The sequence below is a fragment of the Belonocnema kinseyi genome, chromosome 7 (assembly GCF_010883055.1).
Source record: "Belonocnema kinseyi isolate 2016_QV_RU_SX_M_011 chromosome 7, B_treatae_v1, whole genome shotgun sequence".
Taxonomy (NCBI): domain Eukaryota; kingdom Metazoa; phylum Arthropoda; class Insecta; order Hymenoptera; family Cynipidae; genus Belonocnema; species Belonocnema kinseyi.
In genome coordinates, this window is record NC_046663.1 from 135949492 (window position 1) to 135962465 (window position 12974).

General features: G+C 33.7%; 1 protein-coding gene across 1 annotated transcript in view; it reads left to right on the forward strand.

The window, feature by feature from the left end:
* Positions 1-1098, forward strand: part of LOC117176976 — a 96517-nt gene extending 95419 nt beyond the window's left edge. Inside the window, exon 3 of the mRNA XM_033367411.1 lies at positions 785-1098. Coding sequence (XP_033223302.1) covers positions 785-895 — 111 coding nt within the window. The 3' untranslated portion in view covers positions 896-1098. The remainder of the gene's footprint in view (positions 1-784) is intronic.
* The last annotated feature ends 11876 nt before the right edge of the window (positions 1099-12974 follow it).

The window sequence follows — 12974 nt, forward strand, 5'->3', positions numbered from 1 at the left end:
CTTAACGTAATACTTAAATGAAATCTAACTTATTAATAATTAATAAGTGTTTTTTAAATAAAAAATAGAGGAAAAAATCGCATTCGTTTTACTTATTGATGATCGAAATGGTTTTACAATTTTTAAATCGCCATTGAAAATATACTACCTATTTTAAAATATTTTAATCAAAATCAGACATTGCTTTTATCATGTGAAAATAATTTTTTTAAATTTTATATTTTTAAACTATTTTTCAGCCAAAATATTGGCCATTATATACCCAAATTTAAATCTTTATTAATCACAATTAGGAATCTTAAACTGTACAAGATATAAATTAAAAAACAAAGTTAAATGTACAAATTAGTTTTACCTAATCTTACCCGCGACATCCAAAATCCGGGCAAGATAGTACATGCTTGGTTTATTCTCTGCGTGGTTACTTTCCCTTAAAACTTAAAACACTTTTTCCTTCCATTTATACTCCACAAATTTTTTAAAGTTTTGTTTAAGGACAATGCGTTCAACATCATCCACTATATACCGCACTCTCAAAAACTTTATATGCATAGCGAAAAATTTATCTGCACTTTTCACTGATCACTAAATTTGTACCTTCCATGTGCGAAGCAAAGTTGGAACTAACTAAGCACTGCGACCGATCCTCTTCATCTAGAAAAACAAATCTTGCATGACAAACTTTCTTTTAGGTATAATTTTGAAAAAGGATCGGAAAATGACTTTTTTCTGAAGCGTCCGTTTTAGCATCCCTTTTTTATGACTCTCTCCTTCTTATTTTCAGATCCCAGTTGTTGGGTTTTCCCCGAGATCCGAACATCAGTATGAATACAAGCAGAAGACATTTAGCGTATACAAATATACCCATGTAGTAATTGATGGTAAATTTTGTTAAACGGTGGAAATAAGTTTGAAATAGGATTTAAATTTAAATTTATTTATTAAATTAAATTAAATTAAATTATATTTAAATTCAATTGAAAAATGAAGCAAAATCCAGTCTCGGTCAGACGTTGTTCAAGGTTCCGTTTAATTTCTTAAATTTATTGCAATCTTTAACTAAATCTCTTACATATCATTCTACCTATATCCTGACACCAAAATTTAACTACTCTTATCAGTACAGAATTAGAAAAATTTTAAAAACTAAAACACTTTTTAATTACAAATATAACTTTAATTTCACGTACTGCTAACTAAAGTTATTTTATGGACTTGAAACTGAAAAAGCATATATGAAAATTCTTTTATTATTTTACTATCCGCAAACGAGGAAAAAAGTTGACTATATTACAGAATTTCTTGTTTCAATTATGAAACGCAGTTTAATTGCAAGGTGTCGCGAAATCGAAAAATCTCTGTTGCAAAGAATGTGGAAAAACTCAATTCTGAAGATGTGAATTGCTGCACTAATAGAACATATAGTTTAGAAATTTTATTCATCGTGATTTATTTCTCGCAATAACGTGTGAAACTGTTTAAATAAAAAGACGAATATTCTTTATTTTAGTTTTTTTCAATATTCAAATAATTTACTGGTATTTTTAAAATGACAAAAAACTTGACGAAACAAAAATCCTAGTTGATTAAATCATTTTTTGAACTAAAATTAAGTATTACATTGCATATGCATACTTTGACATTATTGTGTTTAAATTTTAATGCCCTTTTCTTTAAATTTAATTCGCAGCGGCAGCGGCAGCGTATTCACATTATGCACTTAAGTAACAAAAAGAATTCCTTATTGAAATAATTTTTTAATTTTCGGCCTATACGTCTGCTGAATTAAATGCAGGAAAAATATACCCTAACTCGTATAAAAAGTACTTACCAAACAGGTGTGTACATGACAGTCTAATCTTGAAATTAAAGTGATATGTGAGATTATTTTTTATTTTAAAGCATCAAAACCTTTTACCTTTTTTAATATTTTATCATATTTAAGAGTTTTAAGTTTCTACTGTGAATATTTTATTGAATTAACTCAAATATTATTTTATTAGGACTGCTAAATTGACATATTACAGTGCTGCCAACTCTTAAAAGTGGTTATTTCACTGAATGAATTAGTCAATTGTCACTGATTGTCAGTGACCGGTTTCCAGCTATTTCAAACAGTAAAATCTCACTCACAGTGGGTGAACCTTCAATGATTCATATTTACAGAGCATATGCGACATATAACAATGTTAAAAAAAATTTTATCACGACAGTGGTTAGTAAAACAAACGATGAAGTATTTGAAAAAAATCAGGGTATCTTAGAATAGGTGTCAGTTTACTGATATTTTGTAGAAAATCGTTAAAGCCATCTTACACACAAAGTCTTTCGTGAAAAGTACAAAAATGGTAGACGTTTTCAATAAGAATGTATAAAGAATGTATTTCAAAAAATTGCCACTTTCTTTGTGTTCTTAAAGCAAGGTAACCGCGTGAACCTTTAAGTGCAAACATATGTTAAGCGGTGCTTGCTGGCCCGCTGTGTTACGGATACAATGTCTTCATCCGTGCCATACAGGTTCTACTGTACTGAGTACTGTACTGACTTCTAAGTAGCGACTGACTTCTAAGTATAGTCCTAAACAGCAGGTGACAGTAGGTCTACTAATAGAAAAGGGTTACTGGGCCTTTTACCTTTTATATCTCGAAATGATCGGTTAGTTTGACTAAGTTCCTACAGACACCTTGACGCATTGTGACTTCATTATTTATCAGTAACTATTTACAGCATACGTACATAATCGATAATAATTTAGTTCCTGTCTAATGAGCTGAAAAAGGACGTAGTTTGGTAATCTAATTTTGAATGGTACATTTTTTTAAGTTCTGACTTTATCCTGATTTCGTTGCGTAACATTATTCGCATGAAATTAGATCTTCAAATATAATTCAGTGAATATAAATTGAATACAAGAGAAATGAATCCAAATAGACATGCTCCGCGAAATTATAAGCTTTTACGTAATCCCGAAATTCCCGGTGAAGTGTCTAATAGCACACGAAATAGAAGAAGACGAGATGCACGAAGGATTGAGATAGAAGGTAATTACTCCTATTTATGTAAATTATACAGTAAACGTTAATAATTATTTGATTTCTGTAAACGCTTGATAGCACATTTTTATCCTATGAATGACTAATACATGTTTAAGATTTTGCATCATGATTATTTTACAAGGCGTATATTTACCTCTAAGGGGACATTTTAGCGCTTGATATCAGTATTCTGGTTGAAATTTCGAAATGGAATTGAGTGCATGAACTCGATAACGAATGAATGCGAAATCTTTTTCCGACATGCAGACTCATTCGGAGTGAAAGCTCCAGTGAATACGCCAGCTAATCCCGAATGATTACGAACGATTCCTCCCTCAATCAGAACGCGATTCCGCACGTAGCAGAATAAAAATTAAATTCTCTCTGACTTCTTGGTAAGGCGCAAAAATAATTCAGAATGATTCCGCAATCGACTTTAATTTTCATTCCGTTACAATCCGCCGGATTACTCGAATTGATTCGCATTTATTCTGGACCCATTATTGTGACATTCAAGAAAATATGCCAATCTTGTAACATTTTAGACATTTTAAGTCAAACTGCGGAAACTGAATCTACGACTTAGTGAGTAAAATGATTCAAAGGATTAGAAAATTTCTCGTCGAATCAGTCTACACATTGAAATTATTTGAAGGAGCCAGTCAAAAAATATTTGGTTCAGGCAAATGAATATTTTTAAATCTTCAGTTCAACGTATTGACGAACCTGGAAGTGTGTTCCTTAATATGCACTCTTAAAAATAATATTAAATTGAATATACCCATGTGTATTAAAATTAATATATCAAAGATATGAAATTGCCATCAAGAGCGTGTATATTAAATTTTACATACATTTATGTTTAATCACTTACAAGAAAAATCATATATATTTTTTTCATAAATTTAAAATAAGTTGGGCTGTAATTTTCGATTCTAAGCAATAAAACATGATACCTTCTTCCTGTTAATCAAAAGTAAAATTGGATTTCAAGTCGAAAAGTTCAATTAAGCAAATAAATAACTGACTGAACCTACAATCGACTGTAGTTGCCTTAAATTTTGAAAATTTAGACAAAATTAAGAAAAAATCTCACCCGTACATTGCACTTTCATTATAAATAACAGCTGAATCGACGAATTCTAGACTGTCAATTTCATTAAGAATATTTGACAAGATTTAAAGAAATGAGTTGAGTTTTCACGCACATTTCTATACTGACCTGTATATTAAATTTAATATGCATGTATATTAAATTCATTACACCAATGTATGTTACATTTCAGTAGCGGCAGTGCATATTTGCTTCACGCACATGTAAGTAGTAAGATACCACTTCGACCAGGCATTCCCTTACACTACTCCTTAATCCCCCTTACCGCACTATGGCGGCGACCCCCTCGCAGGTGGTTGTGTGTATATGAAGAGCTGCCACCCTTCACTACATTTAAATCTAATTATACCCCTCTAACGGAAATACACTTCCGCCCTCACCCTTCCTAGATTATATATATACAGGTTAAGAGTGAATAGCCAGAAATAGAATTATTTAGCATGAATGGTTTGATGTGATTCTATTTAGAATCTTTTTATAGTTATAATTACATGGTGGCGACCCCCTCGCAAGTGGTTGTGTGCCTATAAAGAGCTGCCACCTTGGCTAAATTATATTAGAATCTTTTTTTATAGTCACAGTTAAATGGGTAAAAATACCTTACACTGTTCTGGTAAAATTAGGTCCCCTCCTATTTCGTATAACTGATACATTTTATGATGAAAAGATATAATTTTAACTATTCAGTGTTGTACTTAAATGCTACTTATACACTAGAGGTGTAAGGATCTTTTAAATGAAAACATAAAATTTTACATTTTAATTTAAATACTTTTATTGATTAAAATATTTTGATGAGGAAAAATAGAATACATATAATAATCATAACATTCGACGTGTATTTACAGTAAGAAAAGTGTGGCTAATTTCGCTGATGCTGCCTGTGCACATGAAACAAGAGCACTATTTTGTTTACAATATTTACCAACATTTAGTCGTCGGCTTCTCATTGAAGAAGATTATTCGTAAAGAACTAAGTCAAGTCAGACAAAGAATAATTATGACACATTCAATGAAGAAACATAATACAGTATTGACCAGACACATCCGAAGTCGCACTTTGTAGCCTTTTTGTATTCCACCTGTAGAAGGAGAAATTTCCTCGTAAACGAAGAAGATGTTCAAGTACAAGAGGCGGTAACCCGTAACTGTCAAAGTAGGTAGCTTGTCCGTTGTTTCCGACGCATATTGCGACCCAATGGATACCAGGCGGTTTATGTCCATCCGTATTAGCGACAATTGCAGCAGGTTTTGTCCATCACTTGGGAATCTGATCGGCAGGGTATACACCTACTGTACTTGCTTCAGTGAGTTAAAGCACATGCAGTATCTGAAGACTGTTCATATTTTTTTGAAGATATCAGATTTTCTTGAGTGGAGAATTCAACAGTATCCTCCCCTAAATCTTCTGAACTGCATGAAAAGTTATGACCTACGGTTGCATACGATATGGCTGGACGCGTACTGTAGGCTGATGTTTTATTGTCTGCGTATGAAAGCACTCCATCTATTCGTAGCTTCTCGATCCAGTTTTTGAGTGGCAGAGCATTATTAAGAGCACAAACAAATTTTAAGTCCTTTTTTCCCCATGATGAAAGCAAAAATCATCCAAGAACTCCAACCTTTTAAACGATGGGCAGCTTAGCTACTCCAGGTTTTTGATGCGTCTACTTGTAATATTTTGCAGCAAAAGAGCCTTCTCATGTCCTCGAGTGTATATTAGTCTGGCAGTTCGGGCAATGTCTCGAAGATTAGCATGAAGAAAATTCATTAAAACATCTCTTTCAAACCATTCAATTCCATGATGTTTGCAACTGAGCCAATTATTTTGTCGTTGAGATGGACTTGTGAGATCAGTAAAAGCATAAGGTGGAGAGGTAATCCAATGAGATATACAGTGGCGATCTATAGTAACCAAAGCTACTTCTTTAGGCATTAAACGACCGGAATTATCACGAAACCCTTGTATATCAATCACGTAATCAACCATGATTATTTTCAATACACTATGTAGTGGTAGGCAGTTTCCTCCCGTGACGAACAAGTAGAGACTAAGGTATTCAATGAGAAGTTTGTCCCTAAATATAAAATACTCCCATTTAAACTAAGCACTGAAATCTGCTAAAACTTGTCTAGACGAGTCTATTTTCAAAACATTATGATACTTTGAATATACTAGACAATTAATTGTGTTAGCAAGTACCTCTTCAAAACCTACTTCAATTCTGAAACTGCCATGTTTGACGAGATTCCAATGAGAATAGCAATTTGTGGACAGATCAGGTGTAAAATCAAAAGTAAATAAACAATTTCCGTCTGGATATTGTTGTCGACCAATACTATTTCCCCCATTTAGAAAATGATTACCACTTCCAGTAAATAATGTGTTATACGCATCGATATATAGCCCTTCAGTGTTGAAGGTTGGCTGTAGAGGTTTCGAAGGTATCTGTGTACCATCAAGATAAAGTGATAGATGATTTATTTTAAAATTTTTGAAATTGAAGGGGTTTTTGTTCCCATTGCCATTATATGCAGTATTTTCCACAAATCCTATTATTGTTTGAGGCAGTGAAAAAAGATATAGCTCTGACTTCAAACACTCATATGAATGAGAATGAAGAAACGACATTTTTACTCTTATTTATTTACAAAAATATCTTTAATTGCACGATTTCTTCTTTTTATATTTTTATTATTTTTAGTAGCCTTTTTTCTCTTTACTGTAACACGCTTTTTGAGTTTTCTATTTAAAGGTTTTTTTTTCTTTTTCACTCTATTTGCACTCACGGCGTGAAGCGTACCACGATTAGAAATAGACTAAACCACCTGCTTCTTCCTTTTATGCTTATAACCCGCGCCGTTCATGATATGTTCCGTTTTATTCATTGCAAGACGTTTTAAATTTTGACCAGATTCTTCAAAACGATTCTTAACCGAAATTTTTAGAGGTATCTTAATGTCCATATCATTCATATCACTCATACCGTTTCGAAGAGCTTCTTTTCCGATGACTTAAGCACTGTTAGTTAAGAAAGGGAAAACGCGCCGGAATAAACCTCCGAGAAAGCTGCTGATTCCATGCCCCTTCTGATATGGAGCTCCAATGTATATTTGTGGGATACCTCTTCCACCTACTTGTGAAGAGTAATATTCTATGAAATGAGTCATTATTCTTCTTGTTTTATCTAGTCAATACGCTTAGAGTGAAGTGTAGCTGTCAGCGTACCGTACTCGAATGGTATTTGCAAACCAATATGATCTCTTATATTAATTTCAATTGTAGGAAAACCTGTGCTAAGAATTGGTATGTAGTGAGGTGATGAAAAATGGGTGATTTGTATTGTACCAAAATTATAATTTGTTGTATCTATAGAAACTGTACGTAATAGTGGTGTTTTTACATCTCCGGTAACACGAGGTTCACAAATATTGCAGTAAATTAATAATTTATCCAGAAGAATACTTGAAAGACTAGACGGGTGTCGAGCAGTGTAATCCTTATTTTTAATTGGAACTAGATTGTCTGGAGCAAATCAAAGAATACGTGATAATTTATCACTAAGTACCAAAAAATGGTGATCAGACAGACATAATTTTTCGCACTGTTTTTGTATACTTACGTAACTGCTTTTGAATTTGTCATATTTAAATTTAATATGTTTACTTAATTCGGGAAGGCTGTTTAGATTATTTAAGAGAGACACAATATTTGCATAATGACCAGCTTGAAAGAAATTAACAAGGGGATTTTTCCACATAAGAGACATTTCTTCACCGTTTGCATTTTCTCTCAGAGCAATAATATTTATTGCACCTTCTAACTTATCCCTCACATTTTCATCAGTCATTTTATCTTTTCTCATACTAATAGGTACGTTATGTTTGTAGAGAAGGTCAATACCTTTTTCAAGGGATTTTCTATTTTTACTATTGCCATAATATTGTGGATATTTATATTCTGCAGTCCCATTGTTCATAAGAACAATACGATTTTCAAACAAATCATTGTGTCTCACATGAAGAAATGTACGAGGAAGTTGTATTTCTGTCAGTGCTACGACCCACTGCCCTTGTTTACGAATCTCATGTGGCAGTTGTGTTATAAAATTGGTATTGGTATTCTCTGGAAAATATTTCATACTACTATTGCTTGGTAAAATAAAGTAATATTGATCAATATTCATTTTTACAAGTTTTTTAAATTTGAAATTCTTCTTCCTCAATGTTTTTATTTTTGATAGCAGTCAATTCTTGTTCGTAAAGAACACCTTCTATTTCTTCTCCTGCTAGATCTTTCAACTCAATATATCGTCGAGTATTTTTGTGTGTAAAATACCTCCTCATGCGTTCCTTGAGTGTTCGATTGAAACGTTCGACTACGGCTGCTTTAACATTAGGATCCCGCGTTACACGGAATTTTATCCCTTATTAGTCAGATATTTTTGAAAAGAAGCTCCTAAGAATTCTTTTCCTTTGTCTGATTGTAAACAGAAAGGCGAACGATGATTACTTCTTTGTAAAATACGTTTAAAAGCATTTTTAACCTCCAGTGCTGTTTTATTTCGAAGTGTCTCAACCCAGGCAAATTTACTTAAGATATCAATTACTACTAAGATATAGCGATAATTATCGTTATAAGTAGACATACTTTGCGTGTCAATTAAATCACATTCCCAAACCTCATCAAAATAGGAAACTGTGTAATGAGCTCTTTGAAATTTTTGTCGAATAGATCTGTGTAAAGTGAATGTGTCCTGATATTTCAGCCAATCAAGTACTTGTGTGCGAGATACTTTACCACGTGCAGCACGAATTAATTTTCCTGCCACGCTGTAGGAAGCAGGATGACCTGGATTGTAGTATATTTCTTCAAGTAGCTTCATTTGAGAATAAAAGACTGCCACTCAGTTAGCATTCCAGAACCAGATTGTACCTTATCGTGGCAACTACTTTTCCTAACTCTACTACAACTCCTCGCACGAATTGAATTATTAGGAGTTATCAGAGCTTTATTTATCCTTGTGTCATCCTCAGTAATTTCATCATCTGTTATAAGAGAATCTTGGTTTAATCGGTAGTTGATGTCGCGCTCTATCTGCTTAGCTTGAATCCAGTATTCATGATTTTTCACGAGCTCTCGTGGTGTGCCAAGCTCTTGAAGTATACGGGCAAAGTGACTTCTTTCTGGAGGGTTAGCACTCTTTCTATACCTCACTACATCAGTCACGAGATCTGTAATGTTTGAATGTTCAACACGTTTTCCGTCAATGATCACTGAGCCGTATTTATCCCATTTTATTCTGTCGGCAAAGTCAGGCTTTGTTAGGTGATTGAGTAATGAAGCACTTTTAGATCAAAAAGAAGAGAAATTTATTCAGTACTTGACTGTAGTCTTTCCACCTTTCACGTTCATGGTATGGAAAAGGCGAAAATAAGATTCGACTCATTTCAGAATCTAATCTACCAAGATTGCTTCCAGGAGTCTGTGTAGTTGCAGCAGGTATCAATGGTGTAATAGGTGATTCATTATTATTATTATTATTGTTATTTAAAGATGTGGCATTTATCGTCTGCATTTGTTGCTTGATTTTGTGAAGTTGCTCGCTGGGAATCAGTACCATTTTTCTTGTAGGTTCCATATTATTGAAAGATCTACGAGGGAGATTTAAACAAATTGGAGAGCAGACAACCAATAATTGGTCCAAGTAAGAGAGGCAGAAATCCACCTTGATGAGTAATCGCTTCTTGGTTAGTTTAATTATCCATTGACATTATTGATGTTTATTGTACACTCAAACTGATAACTTTAATCTACACTGATAAACTCCTCACAGAATACAGTTGAATTTATCACACTCAACAATTGTACAAAATGCACTGTGAAAAATTAATGAGTGTCGACCGTACTTCACGTTGGAGCATATAGTTAAGACTGAGCTTCATCCGAAAATGAAAAACATTTGGAAAAATGTTACGAAAAAATACTAGAAGATGTGACCCTCCCACTATTACTATTGCATTCCAGCTCTTTTACCAAAAAGATCGAATCCGTCTTCAGATCTATAAGTAGTGTCATATACTCAAAAACTAATGTCTACCCTAGAATGGGGGTTCATCGAGAAAGTGATACAGGAAAACATTAATTGCCATAGCACCGTCACTGCGTTTCTATTTTGAAAATCTTTTTCACATGATCTTTAGATCGTTAACCCCGTAATTCATTTCCTGCTTTGGGCACAGTGTCCTTATCCATGATTTGGTTTTCTTTATGAAAGTTTCACTGTGATTTTAAAATAAAAATGAAAATTGTAAACATTTGCTTCCATCATGGAGATGACTATATAGTAAGGTTCAATTTATGTCAGCCATACCCATGAGTGTAAAAGAGGCACTCCTATACATCTTCCAGTGTTTCACTAACACACACACTTCCCTATAACAGGTATGCATTTGACCTATATGAAAACTAGCACAAAACGATATTTAAACCCTCCTATTTTTATTTTAAACCAATGATATTCAAGCATCGCGTATAAAACGTGTCTAGACTTGTATTCCTCCCACGCGTACTGGCTCTATTCCCTGGTCCATAAGGTCTCTGGGTGGTCAGCTAAGAATCAGTTTCTCTGTATCTTTTGAAGCAGTACCTACAATGTCACAAACTATGACTGCTGTTAAGAAAGGATGGATTACGCAAAATGAACAAACATTTTATTTTAACGACACTGTACGCGCTCAATAAGTCATGCAGTAAAAACGCTATTGCTGGTCTTGAAGTGCAGTCAGATGGCAGTTTTCAACCTATTGTAAAAATTGTGTCCAACATACTACAAGGGATAACATTTGGGGCTGCAACATGGTCCAAATTCCAAGAACAGTTTAAATTCATAAGTGCCTACTTTGAATCTGAGGGCTATTCAATGTCAGAGCCGGAACCACTCGATATTAATAACTACATAGTGAAGTTCACGACGTCCTACGGTAAAAAGACTATCCTTTTTGACAAAACACCTGCTTCTGAGGGTGATTGTACAGATAGTGAAAATGGTTAAAATTCTTGTAAAAACAAGAAGAAAAAGTTTTTGTGCCTGCAGTGGCTATGAAGAAAGCTTTATTGGTTTGAAGAATATTATGTTGTGTTTGAGTCGAAATAGGTAAGTAGTCGGAAATAGGTAAGTAGTCGAAATAGGAAGTGACCTAATTTTACCAGAACGGTGTAAGGTATTCTTACCCCATTTAACTGTAACTATAAAAAGATTCTAATATAATCTAGCAAAGGTGAGGAGAAGGTGCATTTCAATATACTGATATAATTAGACTCATATCTAGTGAAGGGTGACAGCTCTTTATAGACATACAACCACCTGTGAGGGGGTCACCATCATGTAACTGCAACTATAAAAAGATTCGAAATCGATTCACATAAAACCATCCATGCTAAATAATTATATTTCTGGGTATTCACTCTTAACCTATATAAATATAATCTAGGAAGAGTGAGGGCCAAAGTGTATTTCCTTTAGAGTGGTATAATTAGTTTTAAATGTAGTGAAGGGTGGCAGCTCTTCATATACACACAACCACCTACGAGGGGCTCGCCGCCATAGTGCGGAAAGGGGGGGGTTGAGGATTAGTGGAAGGGGATGTCTGGTCGAAGTGGTCCCTTACTACTCATGTATATTAAACCTCATACAGATTTTTCTATCAGTGCGGGATAAAATAATAAAATCAAGAATATATCCTATTTTTTAAATCTAACTTAAAGGCACGATTAAATATTATGTGAGTGCTGCGTAGTCAGAAAATATATTTACTCGTGCAATATTACTCTTGAGAGTCAAAACTAAAAGTCTGAGATTCGTCGTTAAATTTAAGTTTATCGTAAGGTGTAACTGGAGATTCCTTCATATTCCCTTGTATATCTAATTCAATCTAAAGTTTCTCCTTAAAAAAAGAGAATGTTAACAAGGAATCACGGACTTTGGCTCTCGAAATTACCATTGGTCGAGTAAATATTTTGTATGAATAACAGCACTTAAAAAATATTAAACCGTACTCTTGATTTAAGTGCAAAAAGTAAGATTTTATTATTTTATGATTTTTTCAAATTTTCAGGTACATTTTTCTAGATTTGGCAAAGAGTTGAACTCAAGTTTTAAAAATGTAAATTTTGCCTGAAAAAACCTTTTACTTTGAAGCAAAATCTTTGTCGTGTCTCGTGAATTAAAATAATTTCAATGTAGACAAATGATTCTATTTTCTCAGTTGTAAATTCACTTCCTGCATATATATTCTTCTTTAAAGTGAAGTATGAGTGTCCCATCAGAACCAATTCTTCAAAAGTATTCAGGTAAACGAAGTAGCCCATGGAACGTGTGTTGCAGGTAGTGCTGTATTCAGACTAAGGGGCAAAAAGAACATTTTGTTTACAGGCCTTATAGAGTGGCAAATATTAAGGGGCGGCACGGCCACCTAGGATTTGTTTACTTTTATCAGAGAAAAAGATTCTTTACACTTGAGTCTATTTTTATTTTCATGCCTGCAAATATTGCAACGAAAGTAGGTTGCACATTACTCTTACAGTGATCAAGACTCTAGGCGACCATAGAATTATGTCCAGCATTAGGTGCATAAGAATCTAAGCGAAGACGCGGCAACGTAGCATAATAATAATTTTTAGCTAGGTGTTAATGGTACAAGTAATTATTACAAATTTTTTAAATTTATCTGCTATATCATCAGAGATTGTACCTTACCGACAGTAGATCAACCCTCCAAATCATGAAGGCAGAAAATCTACACAATATCGATCAAGTTAAGAA